General features: G+C 36.2%; 1 gene segment (V, D, J or C); it reads right to left on the bottom strand.

The window, feature by feature from the left end:
- Positions 1-205: 205 nt before the first annotated feature.
- Positions 206-702, bottom strand: LOC118580249. The segment is given in 2 exon segments: positions 206-528; positions 648-702. Coding segments are annotated over 2 exon segments (378 nt in total).
- Positions 703-21,249: the final 20,547 nt, after the last annotated feature.

Below are 21,249 nucleotides of genomic sequence, written 5' to 3' on the forward strand. Positions count from 1 at the left end.
GACCACATGGTTAGGCAGTTTATTCCCTGTTGTGGTAGATGCACATTGAGTGCTGGCAGAGGACCACAGAGAGAAGGAATAATATGCAGATATCTTGGCTTTCAAGCAAAACTCTTTCTTGACATGCAAGCAGTCTGAGCACACAAACAAACAAGGAGCAGCAGCTGGGGCAGCACAGCCTCCAACTTCTACTTCCCTCCGTGGTTTATGTCATGGCTTGTATCACTGTGGGAAGAGTACGGTAATGTTGCAAACAATAATAAGTTCCAACATCTTCAGGCTCCAGGCTGCTGATGGTTAGAGTGAAACTTTTCCCAGAATATTGGCCACTGAATCTTGATGGGACACCAGATTGCAAACTAGTTGCATAATAGATCAAAAGTGTAGGAGCTTGTCCTGATTTCTGCTGGTACCAGTTTAGGTCATTGCTAATGCTCTCACTTGCCAGGCAGGTGATGGTGACTCTGTCTCCTAGAGATGCTGACAGGGAGTTTGGAGACTGTGTCACTTGAATGTCACATCTGGCACCTCACAGTAGGAAAACAAACAAATAACACAATTAATAATGTTATTATAGGAATTCCTTGATTAGTAGGGAAGAGATGACTACTCTGTGCTGAATAAATTTTCTGTCCCATGCAACGTACCTGAGAGCCAGAATAGCCAAATTGCCAGGATCTGTGCAGGAGCCTTCATGGCCATGCTGTGTCCTGACTGGGACTGACTCAAGCAGGGACTGAAGAGCCAGCTAAGAATCTGTCAGTTAAGGGGGATATGCTCTGGGCACATGCAAATCAGCAGAGTTTGTCAGGCCTATGGGCAGCTGCAAGGTTTGCTCAGCTCAGTAACAGGAAGTCTCAGTCTATAGGCACCCTCCATCAGACCTGGGAGACACACAGTGGCTACTGAGAAAGTGTTTCCCCATGGGGACTGCAGGATATAATTAGTTCAGTGTCCTTTAAATAAAGTGTTTCTGTTTTGTTTTGTTTATCATTGCATAGATTAAATTATGTTTTTCTTTCTAACTTTGAATATAAAATGGACAGATAGTGATTTATTCTTTAGAAACAGCAAGAAATTTAAGTTGAGGCCAAAATGTTGTCTTTTTTCTTCTCTAGGATTTTATGAGACAGATGACCAGGACAAGTGATAGACTAAGATGTAACGATGCCTGAAAATTAGATGTATTGAAGTGAACAAAGGAAGTTCAGTATATATGCATACACTGACAGCTATATGGTAAAATTACAAAATGTAAAAATTCTCTTTGAAAAACATAGTTCAATGATCTGTAGGGAAAAGTCTAGATACTGGGTGTCATAACTCAATTGTCACCCTCACAAAAGCACCATCCTGTATTTCTCAAGGCTCTTTTAAACTCAGCCAGTTTAGGGAACTTACTTGCTCTCTGACTTTTGCAAGACTCTGGCATGTTTCTTTCTCTAAGAACACTAAATAATTCCCAGATCAGTGTCTCCTATACTCTGTGATGACCATTCATGATCGTTCTTATTCAATATTTACTCTGTTAGAAGGAGAGGCTTTCTACAGACTGAGTCTATCCTTGTAACAACTCTGATCCACAAACCTGCAAATTCCACATCAAATATCTCTTCTAGTTCTATTTCACACCATGGTGGTTAGTTTTATCTCAACTTGACACAAGCTAAAGTCATCTAATAGGAGGAAACACTAATTAAGAATATGTCTCCAAAGGATAATGCAGTATACAATCTTATAGAAAATTTTCTTAAATAGTAATTTATGGGGGAGGGCTCAGCTCACTATAGGTAAATCTACCACTGGACTGGAGGGAGAGGAAACTATGTTCAGGATGTAAATAAAAGAATAAATTTGAGTTAAAAAAAAGAAAGAAGAGAGAGAGAAAGGCTCTCGGAGAAGACAGGGAAAGAATAAACAGAAGCAGATTCATATTTTCTCCGTATTGAGGTTTAGGATAACTCTCCCCATTCAGAGTTGCTTTCTATAAGGAAAATGAATTCAGTTACATTCTTCTTGATTTTGAATGAGAATCTGTCTCCTTCATAGGCCTCTGTGTGATGCAGCCACAACAAAGGAATCCAGGTTCACAGAGGATTCCATCTAGGTGAACAAAAACTAGATCTACACTTTTAATGTCTCAGGGATATCTCTGTATGTGACACCCTGTTAGCTGGGTTTTCATTTGCGTGGTCACTAGGGACTATGATGGCAGGTCCAAACTACTCATCATAGTTAGTGAGCTGGTGTTCCTTTCCTCATCAAATGAGGAGAGCATGCTAATTCCTTGATACTCAAACACATGCTGGTCATTTTGAACTGAATAAAACTTGAAATTGTCAATTTTGCCTGGCTTAGAAGGACAATGTATTACAACAATACTACCAAATCATATAAAGAATAGTATGTAACTCTGGTAAATATTAAATTATTTAATCCCAGAGTACAAATTAATTGAAACAAAAGTGAACTAGCATATACTATTTTAAATGTGAAAAATAAAAGGATCACATTTCCAAATATATGTTTTATAACTTGATTTATTGTGTAAATCAGGGGTTTTGTGCTTAAGACTCAGAAATAGGGGTTGGGGATTTAGCTCAGTTGTAGAGCACTTGCCTAGCAAGCACAAGGCCCTTGGTTCGGTCCTCAGCTCTGGAGAAAAAAAAGACTCAGAAACAAACAGTTACAAGTATCATAAAACAAATTATATGATATTCCTAGTCTGAAGTGATTTGTCTGTTTTCTTTTGTTTGTTTTCTTTTTCTTGGAACAATGAGACATAGGCTGTCATCAAACTAATGATCTCCCTGCTTCTGCTTCCCAGAGCTAGTAATGCAGGTATTTGCCACAATTTGTGATTCCCTAATTCTTTTTAAAAGAATGATTTCCCTACTTGGATATTTTTCAAATCCTAAATAACTTTCCTTTTTCCTTGGATATTTAATTGCAGATGATAGTGAATGTTGATTAACAACTATCTCTTTGAGCTAGTGTGAGATTTACCTAAATTCATTCTACAGATGCCCATAAAAATGTAGTGAACCTTAGAATATTTACTGAATGACACACACATTTTGATCCTAAGGGATGAGACAAGATCCCAGAACATTTACTGGTAGAGTTTCTAGTGCGCTGAAATAATAGACAATGTAAAACAATGCTATTTAACTCTTGAATTTACTGTTCTCTACTCAACTTACTAGATAGAAATTTAATATAATGAAGCATACTGAGCTAAATGTCCACAGCATTTCAGTAATCAATACATAGAAAGGGCATTTAGATTAAAGTGGAGGTTTATGTTCAAGGTAAAATGTATGACTCTTATCATGTACAATGAATATATTCAGTGAAAGTTCAAACATAAATTAAATGAATAAAAATCTCACACACTAGAATGGAAAGCATTCATGCTGTTTCTACTCTTTTATGAAGATAAAATATATTTGTAACTTCAAAAATTTCTTTCAGATGAATTTTCATAAATGTACTTATCAGACAAACCCTAACCAACTTGTTTTCACTAGAAACTTTATTTCTTTTTCATTTATAGACTCTCATATGACATGAAATCTTCTGTGAATTGCTACATTTTCGTATTTTGGTGGAAAAATGTGAAAAAGTCAGAATTTGTGATAGCATGATTGCAACAGCGACTGTGGTCTGTATTCCCAACACAGACTGTAGTCTATCAATTAGTGAAGACTATATGAATAGGAAAATAGAAATATAAGTTTTCTTGTTCCTGGCACTAAATAAATATCAATCATAAGAGAATGGTCATGAGTGTAAGGAACATTCTCTTTCAAGAAATGTCTTTCTATTGATTAAGGTATGAAAAATGTATGAATTTTTGACAAGGTTACAAATATTTTCTTATTAGTTACAGGCCTTCTTTTATATGTTACCTTGTAAAGGGACTCTTACTGTGGACACAAGGTTTCCTTGTTGCAATGGTCTTGATTCATTTTTTTCATTACTTTATTCAAGTTGCTTAATTTACAAGTCCTATCATGGCGTCTATTACTTTTCTAGCCACAGATTCTGGGCCCCAATAATTATGTGAGCTATTGATTTCATCTTACGAAATGGAACTTAACTACAATCAGGAAAGTATTTGATTATACCATAATTTTCATGCCACTATACCTGCTCAAGTTAAACAGAATGTAATGGAATATGATCTTATTTTAGCCTTCCTATGTTCTTGAGACATGCTTTGTGTCTTTTTTATTACAACTGATGGTTGTTAGAGCAGTTAGAATCAGTTTTCTTTAGTATTGTCCCCTGGTAGGTTAGAAACTAACCTGTGTTTATATGGGCAGTACAAATTGCATTCAGTTGATTATTAAAAACAAAAAAGTATATGAAGTCTGAATACAGTGGGGGTGAATCTGAGAAGAATTACAGAGAAGGGGTTAATGTGATCAAAATACATTGTAGCATGCATGAAGTTTCCAAAAAGGTACTTTTTTGAATAACATTTAAAATATAAAACAAGGAGCCAGGTGTGGTGGCATATGCCTTTAATCCTGAGAAGGAATTTAACTTGGGAAGCACAGGTAGGCAGATTTCTGAATTCAAGGCCAGCCTGGCCTATAGAGCAGTTCCAGAACAGCCAGGGTGGCACAAACCTTCTCTCAGAAAATATGTAATATATATAATATAAGGTGTTTTATATATATATATATATATATATATATATATATATGTGTGTGTGTGTGTGTGTGTGTGTGTGTGTGTGTGTGTGTATGTGTGTATTTCATTTTATTATTGAGGTACACACACACACACACACACACACACACACACACACACATATCAATGATAGACAGATCAGCACTTAAGAGTACTGTCTGCTCTTTCAGGAGACATGGGCTCAGTTCCTAGCACAATATGGTGTCTCACAACCACCTGTAACTCCAGTTCCAGGGTATTTGATGCCTCTTTGTGTCTTAATGTGTCAGTTTTGAAGAAAGTTTCATGGACTGCTGGGAATGTGTATTATTTAGTTATTAGATGTTTAGAATGTTTTCTAGATCTTTATCAGATACATTTATATTATATAACATTGGTTAATTTTGAGAGTAACTTCTGTTAATAAGAATATTTTATTATTAAAACCAAGATATATAATGCTCTGTACTAATTAATTGTTAGTTCCAAGCCATAGATATTGCTAAAATTTATTGTTATAAAGAGTAACATAGACTACCACACCTTTAACCTAATCCAACCTAATGTATCTGGGCTTCATCCAAAAAAACTTTTCCAAAACAAAGTTTTTCATCATGAAAACTAATCAATACAGATAACATAGGTGACAGTCCTATCATATCAATAGATATCAAACTATAAACAAAATAATCATTAAATGCAAGATAAAATATATATCTCAGAATGAACACAGTAATTCCTAACCTTAAAATAACCCTTTTAAACAATTCAGTAGATATAAATAAAAGTAAGACAAATTCCCACCCAACCAAAACAAACCAAAAAACCAGCACCTATAAACCCAGATGCCTAGATGCCAACATAAGAATACAATCAGTAACAACCAGGGTACTACGTCACCACAAGAGATAAACTCTCCTAATAAAGTAGCACCTGAATATTCCAAATAGGTGACATAAAAGAAGACCTTAATAACAACTACATGAAAATGATAGAGATCCATAAAGAGGTAATGAATAAATCTCTGAAACAAAGCCCGTAAAACATAAACAAACAAATGAAGAAAATAAATAAAACTGCTCAAGACCTGAAAATGGAAATAGAAGCAATAAAGAAAACACAAACTGAGTAACTCATGGAAATGAAAAAATTATGGATACAAACAGGAATCACAGAGGCAGGATTCACCAACAAAATGAAAGAGATAAAGGACAGAAGCTCAAGAATTGAAGATACAATAGAAGAAATAAATACATGAGTAAAAGACAATGTTAAATCTAAAAAATTTCTGACAAAAAACATCCAGGAAATCTGGGACACTATGAAAACACCAATGATATGAATAACAGGAATAGAGGAAAGAGAAGAATTCCAGATCAAAGGCCCAGAAAATATTTTGAAAAAATATAGAAGAAAACTTTCCTAACCTAAAGAGGAAGGTGCCTACAAAGCTACCAGAAGCATAAAGAATACCAACTAGAATTGAACCAGAAAAAAATCACTCCCCCAACCACAAAATACAAACCAGATAGAACAAAGAAAGAATATGAAGATGCAAAGGAGAAATACCAAGTAACATACAAAGGCAGACCTATTAGAATTACACTTCACTTCTCTATGGAAACTCTAAAAGCCAGAAGGTGCAGGACAGATGTCTTGGAGATTGTAAGAAACCATAGATGCCAGCACAGATTGCCATACCCAGTAAAATTTTCAATCACTATATAAAGAGAAAATAAATATTCCATGATAAACTCATATTAAAACAATATCTATCTAAAAATCAATCCCTACAGAAAGTGTTAGAAGGAGAAATCTAAACCAAGAAAATTAAGTACACTCATAAAAACAAAGGAACTATGCTCACATCAGCAAAACTGAAGAAACAGAAGCACACACACACACACACACACACACACACACACACACACACACACACTACCACCAACAGCAACAACAATAAAATAACAGGAATTAATGATCATTGTTTATTGATATCTCTCTATAACAATGGACTTAATTCCTTAATAAAAAGATACAGATTAACAAAATTGACCCAGGAACATTGAAACATACAAGCACAAGGATTATGTGGACACTGAAGTACTCCACAGTGTTTGGATTATGCACACAAACACCATGTACTTGGCAGTCTGAGACCCTTTGTAGAATATATTATGGGCATATATTCACATTGAAAGTGCAAACAACAACCTCCTAGTGATAGAAGGAGCTGATTGCAAACCCAGTTCTGAAGAATGGAATAAATTTCTCATCCCCTTAAGAACCTCAAAATATGAACAGATTCTATGCAGTCTTATTCTGATTATGTAAGGTTATGAGCATTAGGCAGCCTGAATTGGTTTAGATCATAACACAATCTGTGTCCACAAATAAATAATGTTAATATTTCTTCCTCTGGTAATTTGATCAAAGAAATACATAAATAATTAATACACATGGTTTGGGAGAGAATCCTTGTCCTTGTAATCAACATCACCACAGTGCTTGTGATTGGTAACTAAAGGAAAAGAATAGTGTTGCTCTAAAGGTTTAAATAATAGTTTTTCTGTAGACAGAAGTTTTCCTGTGTTCCTCCCAGTACTGCAGCCACTAGGTCTCAAGTAAACACAGAGGCTTATATTAACTACAATCTGTATGACCTATGGCTCAGACTTCTTGCTAACTAGCTCATCATCTTAATTTAATCCATTTCTATTAATCTATATGTGGCCACATGGCCAAGGCATTACTGGCCTGGAATCTTCTTTTCCTTGGGTGGTGGGTAGGCATCTTCTCTCACTCCATCCTTCTTCATCTCTGTCTTCAGTTTGAATGTACCACCTAACATTATTCTGCCTCACCATTGGCCAAACAACTTTATTTATCAATCAATGAGAGCAACACATATTCACAGAACACAGAAAGACATCCCACAGCACTTCCCCCTTTCTGTCTAATCAAAAAGGAAGGTTTGTCATTTTAACATCATAAAATTACATATTAAAAACAGTTATCATGCAAGAATTATACTTACAACATGTACTCTATTTGTATTTGGTAAAATCAAAGAAAATATTCTATCATCTATCTTATTTTTGTGAGTCTAAAGTTTTATATCTATTTTTCTTTTATCATGACTAAGGAAAACTATAACTATCTAGTCTTCAACTCTATCAAAGACCCCAAAAGAATGTTTATCTAAGTAAACAGAAAGTGCATTATATGCAACTTCCAAAATTTCTAGAGATGACAGAGGCATCTGGCTACCTGGAGAGTCACCCAAAATTCCTCTGCAATGTTTGGGCATCCATCTTCAGCCTACAGGTCTATAGTCTCTGACAGACTTTTTTGTGAAGCAGGAAATGAGAAGGAATGTCTTACCTATTGTCAAAATTCATCAGTCGCTTTCCTCTGTGTCCTGCAGAATGTCTAGCAGTATCTTCTGCAAAGCTGGAACCTGAATGACCATTTCACCCTATTTAGGTTATTTTCCTTTGGGTTCTGCATGTCCAGTTTATGCAAGATACTGTCAAACAGTTCAGGCAAGAGCAGTTCTTGTCCAAATGGCCAGTTTTGCCAAGAAAAAGATAAACTCCCTGTGTCTTCGACACCCATCTTCCTCTTTGAAGTAAATTAATGCTATTTGGAGAAGACAAGTCTCACTATCCAGAAAAGTCTAAATTTTTAAAACATTTTAAATGCCATGCTCTGTAGGTTTTTTAAGTGTTTGAAGATTACCTACCTAATTGAAATATATCTGTATATACCTAGAAAACCTAACTAACATGACTATGTTTGATTATCATAGATGACTAATTATTAATCTATATTTTAATTAGACATTATAATTTTAAATGAGTTGCATAAACATACCTTAAACAAGAGTAGAAATATACATACAGTATAACAAATTGACCTTAAATTTGTATTAATAAACCAAAATCCATACCAATGTAAAGTATTTTAAGATCAACAGTTGTTTTTTAGATTAAAGTATCTACATTTTTCTCATCATTTTAATATCATATATTTATATATTATATATCCCTTTCTTCTTTTAGAAAGAGATTGACTATGACCAGTAACAATTTGTAACCAACCCCTAAACAAAGACAAACATCCATAATTCATTTATTGGGAATGTGGACATAGTTTTCTAGCCTACTTCCTGCTGACTGGGGCGCTAGTAGTCTTAGAGGGACCAAAGAAAATTTAGGGTTATGGTCAAGTCCTGGGAAGACCAGTTATAACCTTTGGTGATTGATACCACCTGTCAAGGTTCAAGAGGTCTCACTTGATCAAATCTGATCCATCTTAACCTGGAATGAATCCATAGCCTCTTGTTTCCTGTGGAAACAAAAGCAGAGCCTCCTTTTCAAAGCAACATATCCTTAGATCCTTAGATCCAAATTTTGAAGTCAAGATACCTTGAAATATATATATATGAATATTGGTTTTTTGGTTGAAAGCAGTCTCTACAATCAAATGTCTTTCTGCAGTTAGCTCATTAACAGTCAAAAATTTAAAGAAAACACAATACACACAATCCAGTTCCTCCATGTATTTTCCAACTTTACATGCTATTTCTTTCATATTACTTAATTTTAAAATTATTTATTTACTTATTTATATAACTGCCTATACTCATTTTCTTCTCTCCTTCAAGCCTACGTACATTTTCACACACACTGTAAACCATTTAGAGGTTTATTCCATCTGAATCTGTCTTATTGTATATCCACAATCCTTTTCTGACCAGGAGAAAATTTAATTTTCTAAGCTGCACAGTTTCCCAATATGGTGGAAGTATGTTTACTGCCAGCTCTGGGAGCCATGCTCATCGCCAAGCTCAAATGCTACAGCATCTCTGTGCCGAGTCCCCCATAAGATACAGACTAGGAAGCTACTTTTGGCTCTGTTTTAGAACTATTTTTTTAAAGCTTTAGGTTTAGGTGGAAATCCTTGCCCCATGTTGGAACATCAGATGTAGGGGGAAATCTCTCGGCCCCACCTTGCCCTGTGGTCCAGATGAATCTCTCCCACCAAAGCTCTCACAGCCACTTGTAAAATAACCACTCAGAAACTTAATATTAAATACAAACTGTGTGGCCTATGGTTCAAGCTTCTTGCTAGCTAGCTCTTATAACTGAACCCACTCCTATTAATCTATGTTTTCTCATGTGGCTTCCTGGCATTACCTGTTCTCTCACATCTTGCTTCTTCTTGCAGTGGCTCTGAGTACCTCCTCTAACTCCACCCTCTTCATCTCTCTTTAGTTTGAATGTACCGCCTAACTTCATTCTGCATCACCCTTTGCCAAACAGTTTTATATATCAACCAGTGAGAGCAACACATATTCACAGTGTACAGAAAGACATCCCATAGCATTGTCCCATTTCAAATATCATCTGCTTCTAAATTATCTTGAATGGACAGTAGAACATTGGAGGAAATCTTTGTCTAGTGAGTTAGAAACAAATCAGATGAGGAGGATAAAAATGTATCAAAATTTTAATTTTCTAAGTGACAATCTTGGCTTTGTTAATAACGGAAATATGATCTGTGTAAATAGAGACCATACAGAATTTTCAGCTATGGTCTAAAGCCCTGGAGTGAAATAAGAAGACATACATAGAGTATGAAAGAAGAACCTAAAAAGAAGAACATATTTTGCATAAATAGATGACAAAAGGGAGCTAAATATATTCACTTATATTTGCTACCATGGAGTTTAAAAAACTGAAAAGGAGACAAATAAAATGAGTACATAGCAGTAAGAAGTGGATTACAATAGAGTTTTTTTCTCTCTTTTTTTGGCCTTGCGCTTGCTGAGCTAAATCCCCAACCAAGTCTTTTTCTCAATTGGCTATGATACTGAATAACTTTGTGCAAGCAAGGCATGTTGGGTCAATATTAGCTTTGTTATTGTCTGTGTCACTGTGTAAGAATCATGTATACATTAAAGATAGAAATAAACTCCAGTATACTCAAGCCCACCCTTGTGATTTTGGATAAGTTCTGATCTGCTGCCATTGAATATATCTGAGACCCCCTGAGGTTCACTTGGAAGCCTCATAGATAAGGAGCTGTAGAAACTGACTTAGGTTCTTCAGGTACCAACTCAGATAGGTGTATCTATTACTGTCTAAGTAGCTCTGACTAGCTCTTCACTCTAAAAAAAAATAGTAACATCCAGGCCTCAGTGTCCTGTTAGACATGTTTGAGAACTTTACCTGAGTATGTGCTAGCAGTGCCAAAGCAGAGAATGTTAGACTTGCCCAAGCTGACAGTTTGATTGTGCTACACAGTGGTCAGTCTTAAGGTGGAGGTGCTAGTTTTAGCATTGAACCCTTACAGATAAAATCGATTCTTAATTTACTTGGAGACGCCAGTAGTAGATTCTAAGTGTATGTGATAAAAATTTCCTCAGTGTGAAAAAACATTTTCTCATCTTCATGTCCTAGCATAGATGACTAAGATACATTCAGAGTACCAGTGTGTGGTGGTTTGAAAGAAATTGGCCCCCAAACAGAGTGACACTATTAAGAGGTATGGCTTTCTTGGAGAAGGTATGTCCTTGTTGAAAGAAATAGGTCACTGTTTGGCATGGGCTTTGATGTGTCCTATGCACAATCTACTCCAAGTATCACAGTCCACTTCCTGTTGTCTACAAGTCAAGATGTTGGGCACTTGGCTACTTCTCCAGAACTATGTTTGACTGCAAGCCCCATACTCCCAGCCTCCATGATCCCTGCAATGATGATAATGAACTAAACCTTGACACTGTAAGCTGGAACCTCAATTACATGTTTTTGTTTGTTTGTTTGTTTGTTTTAATGAGTTGCCTTGGTTATGGTATCTCTTCACAGCAATAGAAACCCAAAGACACAATGAAACAGAAATCTTCCAGCAAAGGAATGACTAATGTTCAGAGTGATCCAGATGTAGGGTGAGGGAGTATTGAATAAAAACATACGGTACACTGTGAGAGAGTGGCACACACATTGGTCAGTGAACACTCCTCTGACAGAGCTCTGATCAATCCTGACAAGATAGCAACTTGACACAAGAAATGAAGAGGCACTGGAAAAGTGGTTCCTGTCTCTAGCCACTGTGAGCATTAGGAGGTCTAAGTGCTGCTGATTTTACTGCCTGAGGCTTTTCTGTTGGTTTTCTATTGTTGAGGTTTCCTTGGTATACAAAGAAAACTTTGCTTAAATAATTAATGGTCAAAATTAAGGATATTTGTAATCAGTAACTGGACTTCTACATTTTGAATTTTATGATGGAAGCTTAGAAACGAATCAAGTCAAGGCAAATTCACACAGGTAGCTTTGGCTGGTTTATGACACTACTGTGTACTAGATAAACTTAGTGATATGGAATTAGTCCACCAAAACCACAGTTTTAGAGTTGAATAGATACACAATGCATCATGCACCATCATTAGGAAAATGAATATTAAGGAAGAAATATAATGAATATGAGCATAGGAAACCTTTGGAACTAAGGTATGCATTCCAGCATTGACTGTAGTGGTGGCTTCATGAACTTATACATTCTCCTCCAAATACATCCCATAGTGTACTTGGCATATATGTAGTCTGCTCATGCAGCCACACTTTAGCAAAATGTCTTTCAGAATATGGCAAAGAATCCCAAGGAACAAACTGAGTTTTGGCAATTGCAGTTTGGTGAAACAAATTCTATAAAAGCAGGTGGCCTGTTCTAAAAACTGTAAATCTTTCTTCTTTTTGCTTTCATGGTAAAATTTCCACTTAGGAGGCTAGAGAGATGGTTCAGTGTTTAAGAGAACTGTATGTTCTCCCTAGAACCAACATGGTACCTTATGACCACCTATAATTCCAGTTCCAGGATGTCTGATAATTTGGTGGTTTGAAAGAGAATGGCCCCCTAAAGGGGGTGGCACTATTAGAAAGCATGGCCTTGTTGAAGTAGGTGTAGGCTTATTAGAGGAAATGTGTCATTGTGGCTCAGCCTTTGAGGTTTCAAGTCTCACTCCGTGTGGCACTGAGACCACTTCCTGTAGCCTGAAAGTCAAGATGTAAAAGTCTCAGGTCCATCTCCAGCACCGTGTCTGTCTGCATGCCTCTTTGTCCCACCATGATGATGATGGACTAAACCTCTGAAAATGTAAGCCACCTCAATTAAATATTTTTCCTTTATTAGAGTTCCTATGGTCATGTTGTCTTTGCATGGCAATAGAAACCCCAAGACAGACAACCTCTTCTTCTAGCATCCACAGGCCCCAGGCACTCATGTGGTGCACATGCAGCTAGAATATGGAACATAAAATAGTAATGTATTTTTAATTTTCAGTAGTATTTATTTTACTGTCCCATATAGTTATGCATTATTGTCATTATTTTATATAGCTTGTGGAATATTGGTATTATTTTTTTTTAATAAAATCTCTACAGAATAGTTTCATTATGCTTAAAAAGGAACAGTAAAAGGGAAATGTAATATATATATATATATATATATATATATATATATATATAGTACATATATAAAACATTAGAAGACAACTACTCTTGGTGGCACTCACTGTATTGAACAGGAGTGCTAAGTGTTACTACAACATAAAAGGAATTGTCTGGAAAAGCAAGAAAACAATATTGACACCCAACCAAATTGTATTGTCAACATTGAGGTTTTCAATTACTGAATTAAATTAATACTATTTATTTGGTAGGATTTTTGGTAATTTTCTGATGTTTTTAAATTTTATTTTGCCAATTCCTCTGTAAACAAATTATATTTCCTAAGATTTAATATGTGCTTTATAGTTCTCTAGGTTTATAATTATAATTTACCTTATTATAGTGGTCACATATAATTACATATATATTTTCTCCAATTGACACATAAACTCAGTGTAATGCAAGTAATATTCCTGAAGGAGTTTCTAAGATTGATTAACTCAGTCTAGAATTTTTGTAAAAATTAGACAGCATAACTAAGAACATCCTTTATCTTCTGATACGATTGGTCTCTTTTGAATAAAACTACAATAATTATGTCTGTGCATGCTGTAGATGTATAGATTTGTGGGTAGATGACTGGAACATCGTAAAGATAAAGGAAATAGCTCTTACCCCTAAAAACTAAGAATAGGATACAGATCACTATTGTTATGTTGTTTCTAAAACTATGCTCTAAATATCAATTCTTCATTAATATCACTGTTGGAAGCATGTTAAAGACAACCCTTTACAACTTTTATGATGTCATATAGACGAATCCATATTCCACTTCATGCAGTGGGATTACAAGTCCATAGGAGTGTGGTTTAACGTTATTTGATTTTATAAGCTACCAGTACACATAGGAGCTGTTAGAATTCTCTTTGAATTGCTTCAGACAGCTGAGAGCATCAACACCCACAGCTAGAATTTCAAGACATAGCAAAGATCATGGTTAGACAGCCTTCCCCTTTCTCTGACACTTGTGCTGTAGCTGTTGTGAAAAATCCAGGAATTCTTTCTGCTGTCAGCCTTTCTCAACAACAACAATAATAATAACAATAATAATAATATTTCTCTGCTCTTTAAATACTGACCCTTAGAAACTAATTTTCTGTATTTAATTAATGTGTTCTGGAGTGTTCACAGTATTTTCCACTGTTCTATATGATTCAAAGCTGGAGATACAACTCAGACTCCTCACAGAGAATGACTGTGTCCTCTGTTAAAACAGAAAAGGCATTAGTACTGTGCGGTGCTTGAGACAGTAAAGAAAGAAGATATTTAGGATGAAAATGGCAGTTTAGCTTCTTCAGCCAAGACAAATGACTGACTCTACATGAGCTTTGCTAAAAAATCTTCCCACAACTGAGACAGTTTCAGTGAGTGACTCATGAGGAGGAACATCTGGGGCAGGCAGAAAACATGGAGTCACGCAGGTGAGCTGTACTACAACTGCTCTTGTTCCAGGTGCTGTATACTTAAGGACTTTCAAGGAGGCAGACTACTGTAATTCACTTGACCCAGACACCTGGCTCATATATATGCCATCATGGAAAGCTTAGTGACAGTGAGCTTGGGAGCATGATAGGACCACACATTCTGTAGAAAGTCCTGTATGTCTATCATCTCAAACTTTGTAAACCAGAACTGCGAAAGATGAGATTCAAGTAAATTCAAAAATTATTCATGCCCCAGATTATAGTAGATGCTGTTCCTTAAGGGAGTGGGTTTCCTTGGATGAGAATTGAATTCAAATTCCCTGACTCTAGATATTCTTCAGCTTCATTCTGGAGGGAGATGAATACCAAACTAAAGGTCATGTAGAAGAGAAGCTGACTGGTTCATCCAAAACCTTCCTGGAGTGGAGGCTCTTTTACCCAAGTTAGAGATGTTACACAGTTTATTTTGAACGCTGCCCTCAATATCTATATTGAAACTATGGTTAGTTTTCCTTTTATTGTTGTGAAATGTTGTCATACATACTTCATGAACACAGAAGAGGAGTTTTTGTTCCCTTCCTAAATACTTAAATCTGGTAAAACATTTACAACTTCTAACTGCTTCACATTCCAATTCAAGAGCACTGTCAGGGTAATAAAAGTCAATTATAATACTCATATTGTCTTCTTCTCAGAGAATAACAATGAGCCAAAATTACCTGATGACAATAACGGAAGGGCAGAGGCGTTACCTTGTAAACAGTTAAACAGGTCTTTACTAATCAATAAAATGTCCACGAATGACACAAGTGAGCATTAGCATTGTCTTCCTATGTTCTCCATTTAGTGAAATGGGTAAAATGCCATACATATGTCCACAAACTCCTAAAATCTTCAATAAATGGGTAAATTACAAACTAAAAGTAAATAAAACCTTTGGGGAAGAAATTGTGTCAGAATAAATGCCTGTCAATGGGGATTTAATCCTGTTGATATTAAGTTAGATGTTAGCAAATGACAATAGACGCCAGGAAGTTACAATGAAGCTCTAGATAGCTACAAATGTCAATGTACTGAATGTAAACACTCTCAATCATTGAATACTTCATTCTCTTGAGGATGTGTCTGTTTCAGGGTGGCAGTGGTTTTTTGAAACGAAAGCATAACGATTAGCTTAACAACCTGGGACTCCACTTTGGAATATGCCACTCACCTTATGTGCTTGGCCATCTGAGACCCTTTCCTGAATGTGCTACAGGAATATACCAGACACCGAATAGTACAACTACGCACCAGCCAGCAACTTATGGAGCTGATTGCATATCCAGTGAGATACATTTCCCCTCCCCTTAAAGACCTCCAAACTTGGACATAGTCTTTTAAGTCTTACACTCAATAATGTGTAGAGAGCTGCGTGTAGTCGCACCTTAAAGATGGCGCTGGCTTCTACCCTCTGCCTTCCCAACGGCAAGTACTCTTTGTGGTAAACAGCTCCTTATTTGGCTATGGCTGGATTTGTGTGCCGCTTGCATATGTGTGGACCTATGGATAGTGCCCACGTGGCTGTCTGGGGTTGGTAGCCCAGACCTACATAAGGGCTGGGAGAGGCTTGCCCCCCCGGGGGGGGGGGGACATCACTACTAACAAGGTCCTGAATAAACTGCTTAAAGAAGAGCTCCGGTGTTGCGTCATCCTTGCTGGTCGAGGCAGTCACAACAATAATGTAAATATGAGAGTGGGGCAGCCTGAAATAGTTTGGAGGTCAAGCATAATAAAGGGTTGATTGATGTGTCACATCACCTAAAAGATCCAATTGAAAGCAGCCTAGGTTGAGAGGACAACTCCACAGGTTTAAGTTTGGAGTAATTGGCATTTCACTTGATCCCATTAACAACCTTGAGAACATTTGTTAAGTAAGCATGTTTTGATTAGGTCTGGACTATATGAAATTCCTTAATCAAGAGTCACAATATCAATTACTGTGATTTTAGAGCAAGACTGTGACACCATCATAAAACACAAACCAATAGCTCTTCACTCTGAAAAAATTAGTCCCTTCCAGGGCTCAGTGTCCTGTTAAATGTATTTGTGAACTTACATGCTAGCTCAGCTAAAACTGGGAATGTTAGACTTGCCCAAGCTGGCAGTTTGGTTAGGCTGAACAATAGTTAGTTTTAAGGTAAAAGTGGTAGTTTTAGCATTGGATCTTATCAGGTACAATGGGCATCTTAATTTACTTGGAGATATCAGGAAAAGTTTCTAAGAATATGTAATAAAAATTCCTCAATTTGAATATCTTATTATTCATAATTTCGAATCCAATGACTTGATATTCTCTTGTTGAGTTTAATAATTTAATTTTAGACTAATTTTCATTTTTCTTATACATAATTCTTTCACCTATAAATAATGATACTTTCCATCTTGCTTCCTTGTATTTGTCCTTTGATGTTAAGGCCTCTATTATCATGGCATAAATACTATCAAAGGTATCCATCCAAATATGTTTCATTAAAACATCCAGGAATAACAGAGACAATATTGCCAGCAATTGCTCTTCAGAAACAAGATAACAAAATAGATAAGAAGGGATGAAAATGAAGAGTGAGCCAGGAAGCTGTTGTTCAGAAAGGAAGCAACTGTTACAGAGACAAACAATATTTATATGGAAGTTTTGTTTTATCTTTAATCACTGTGGACTATCCTTGACCATACTGATAACAATGGTAGACTGTAGTATCTTCAGGTTCTAGGAAACTGACTGCCAGGGTGACAGCTGTACCAGACCCACAGCCACTAAAGCAAACTGACACTTCACTGGCCCTTGTGCTTGCATCTTTGATGAGGAAACTAGAAGCATACCCAGGATTTTGGGTCACAGTCCATGTAGGTGCTCACACTCTGACCAGCCCTACATGTGACAGTGGCTCTTTCTCCAACAGAGAGAGAAGTATTCATGTGCTTATCTGAAGTCTGAGACTGGAAACAAAACAGAAAAGTCATCAGTGTAGTCTAGATGACCTGTTGTCCTGCACAAAAGCATTCCTTGATTTACATTAGTATTCATTGATATTTAGGTTCTGTGCTTGCAGAGCCAAGTTAGAATAATGGTGAACTCATTGTAACTAATGGACTTGTAGAGCAATCCAAATTTGCCCTCCTCTGGGATACAGAATAACTGGAGATAGATGAGCTGAGTTGGAACTTCCTTGGTTCAATATGTTCTACCAGAGGCAGAGCTTCCATATGACTTTACATCTCTCTAAAGAATAGCAATAAAAAATAAAAACAATATTAGATATATTTAAAATAAAAACAAAGAATACAGAAAAATTAAAAAGACAAAAATTTATAGTGGATTTTATCCCAATCCTCTAAGTGTAATCTTCCAGGTTTGGGGGTAATGTGCTAAAGACTATCTTTTTATCAGTGGAGTTGTTACTGAGTTCTGGTCAGTTGAGAGTCTGCTCAGTATGATGCTCACTTTAGGAAATTCATTCCCTCCCACAGTCTGAAACACACACACCTAGCCAGTCCATATGAGTAGGGGTGCAAATAAGGTTAAAAAACATCTATAATGGAATGGTGTATCTTAGTGAATCTGGAAATGTGCCTTAGGTCTCAATGCTTTCAGAAATTGCCCAGCAGAGCATTACCCCATAGCAGGGAGGATACTGTTGGAATCAAGTGATTTGATGGACTAGAGTCAATATCCCTACAGTCAACACAACACTGGGATGGAACAGAAGAGGGTAAGAAATTCATTAGACTAAGATTGTTGGTGTCTGCCATCCTCAAGTGATAGAGTTTGATCTTACCCAAGGTATATGAGGTCACTGACCTGTCATTCATGGCCCATTCCTACTGCTACCACTAATTCTCAGCATGTCCACATCTAGCCTTCTTACTATCCATGAGTAAATCAGTAGATGTTGCTTCTGCCTCCCTGAATTATTCCTGCTGCTTTTTTTCCCAGGTCTACAGACTAGTTCAATCTATAGAGAGTGATAGACTAGACATCTCCTCTAGGCCCAGACTGCTTTTAAGAAGAATAACTAAAACATTAAATGTCATCAGTGATACTAAAGATTAAAAGTGCTGTGAGGTTTTTCTGTGTGTATGAATGGCAGTCTATTCCCACCAGGGCTGCTTGTTCTAGCCTGTGATGTTCGCATCACTGAATCCCACAAATAGAATTCTTGTTCTGATTTGAGTTACAGATTATTTTCCCACTTTCTACTCTGTATTCTAACAGCTTCTTGCTATTTAGCTTTTTTTGGCTTTTAAAGATGCTTTGTTTTCATTTACACAAAAGAGCATTTTTATTGCTTTTACGTTTGACAGTGAACATACCTGTACCCAAGGTATTCAGAAGTCATTAAATCTCTGAAAGTGGAGTTACAAAAGTTTGTGTACCATCAGGTACATTCTTGGAAGTTAACCTAGCTACTCTGCAAGAGCAGCCAGTACTCTTACTTGTGGAAGCATTTCTCTAGCCCTCCTTGTCTCCTCTTCTAAGAAGTCTATTGGTATTTCTGCTCTTTCCTCTTCAATTTAACTGTCCTTGATTTTCCATGGCGTCACAGATCAGTATGTCTAAACATCTATTATCCCCTAGAAGTCTCATTAATCTCTTTAATGAATTTAAGGAGTCATAAAAAGGTACTTACACAACATAAAATTTATTAAGACAACAATATATAGCAAAATAGAATAAAATATCTTAGGCTATCTTTCTATTAATTAATAGTCTGTTTTACATTATGGATTGATAGGTGAACAGGCAGATAGAGATTATCTATCTATCTGTAACATGAATTTTAAATGGTCTTATCAATAATAATAATAATAAAACCTCGAGAGGCAGGTATTGGGGTGAATTCTAAAAGATCAGAGAAACAGAACAAGCCACTGCTGACTTTACCTCTCCAACTTCTCAGGCGATCCTGTTTCCTGTTTCCTCAAACTAGAAGCCTCTGAGTCCTCATCCAAATGGATCTCAGGTGAACTGCTGCTAAAGCCTAAAAGCTTAAAAAAGACCTCTAATTCCGGGTCCTCATGCCTTATATAACGTTCTGTTTCCTGCCATCACTTCCTGGGATTAAAGGCCTGTGTGTCTTTCCCAAGCAAGACATGAAATCTCAAGACCTGGATTAAAGGTGTGTGCCACCATGCCTGGCTTCTATGTCTATCTAGTGGCTGTTCTGTCCTCTGACCCCAGATAAATTTATTAGGATGCACAATGTATTGGGGGACACAATATATCACCACATTTCCCCTTTTTTTGTCTAAAATAATTAAAGAAAGTTACAGTTAAGAATTACATTAACAATATCTAACCTATTAACATTTGACAGATTCAGACAAAAAAACTCCATTATATACATTAACAATATCCAGTCCACTAACATTTGAAAAATTCAGACCAAAAATTTCATTATTTATCCTATTTAAAACAATTAGTTCCTTTTTAAAAATATATTCAATAATCCACCTTTTTATCTTATCATATCCATATTCTCTCTTTTTTCTTTTCTGAGTAGATTCAAAACTCTACCTTTTATCTATCATTTCTATATCTTCCCTTTTTTCTTTTCAGAGGAGATTCAATAATCTATCTTTTTCTGTAACCTCTTTTTCTTTTTTTTTTAACAAGAACCCTATATCTAATCTCCTATGCTTAGCTTTTTTTTTTACCATTAACAATTAACAACTTGTAACCAACCATCATAAAAAATGACAATATTCATAACTTGTTAAACAACCAAAAACCATCCACCCCACCTCTTGGGAATGTGGGTATCATGTTCTTAAAAATTACTTCCTGCTCTCTGAGGATGAAGGCATCTTTAGGGAATCCTAAAAAGAAAATTTTGGGTTAAGTGTCAGGTCCTAGGAGAATTAGCTGTATCATTTGTCCATTCTCTGCATAATGGAAAAATGCAGGGCTGTCTCAAGTCCTGGCTAGAGTAGTCTGTGAATCTAGATCATCTTAGCTAGCCATCTTAAAATTGCCCTGAGTAGTTTGTAATCCAAAGCAGATCTTTCAGTGGTGTTAATAAACTTAATGGCTTTATCATAGTCCATGTGGAATCATTGTCCATTGTGGGATCCAGTCATCCTTTTGAAGATTTCAAAGTTGCTGTTTAGCATGGTCATGGTTCCCTGTAGAAATTTCTTTTCTTTTTTTTTCCTTTTCTTTTTTCTTTTCTTTTTCTTTTTGGGCCTGCTCTGTGGTTTGAAGCAATCACAGTCTGGTAAATGTCTGCCTCTTGGAACCACAAATATTCTTCCCTCAAAGAAAATATCATCACAGCAATTTCTTCCCACAACTTGCATCACCAAACTTCTCCAAAATGACCTTTGCCAATGCTTTCTTTTAACACAATAGTCCTGGCAATTGCTCTCTGAACAAATAGACGGATGGCACACCATAGAGACTGAAAATAGAGCTTACAGACACATAATATCTTTAAAACAAAACAATGGAGTATAGAGCTCTATAGTTTACAAAGCTATGCTACAGGATATCAATTCTTCATTAATACTACTTCATTAATACTACTTCAGGGAGCCTATTTAAGACAAGGATTTTTTCCCTGTGGTTTCATATTAACAAATCTAAATTCCACTTC

This window comes from Onychomys torridus, chromosome 3 (genome assembly GCF_903995425.1).
Source record: "Onychomys torridus chromosome 3, mOncTor1.1, whole genome shotgun sequence".
NCBI lineage: Eukaryota > Metazoa > Chordata > Mammalia > Rodentia > Cricetidae > Onychomys > Onychomys torridus.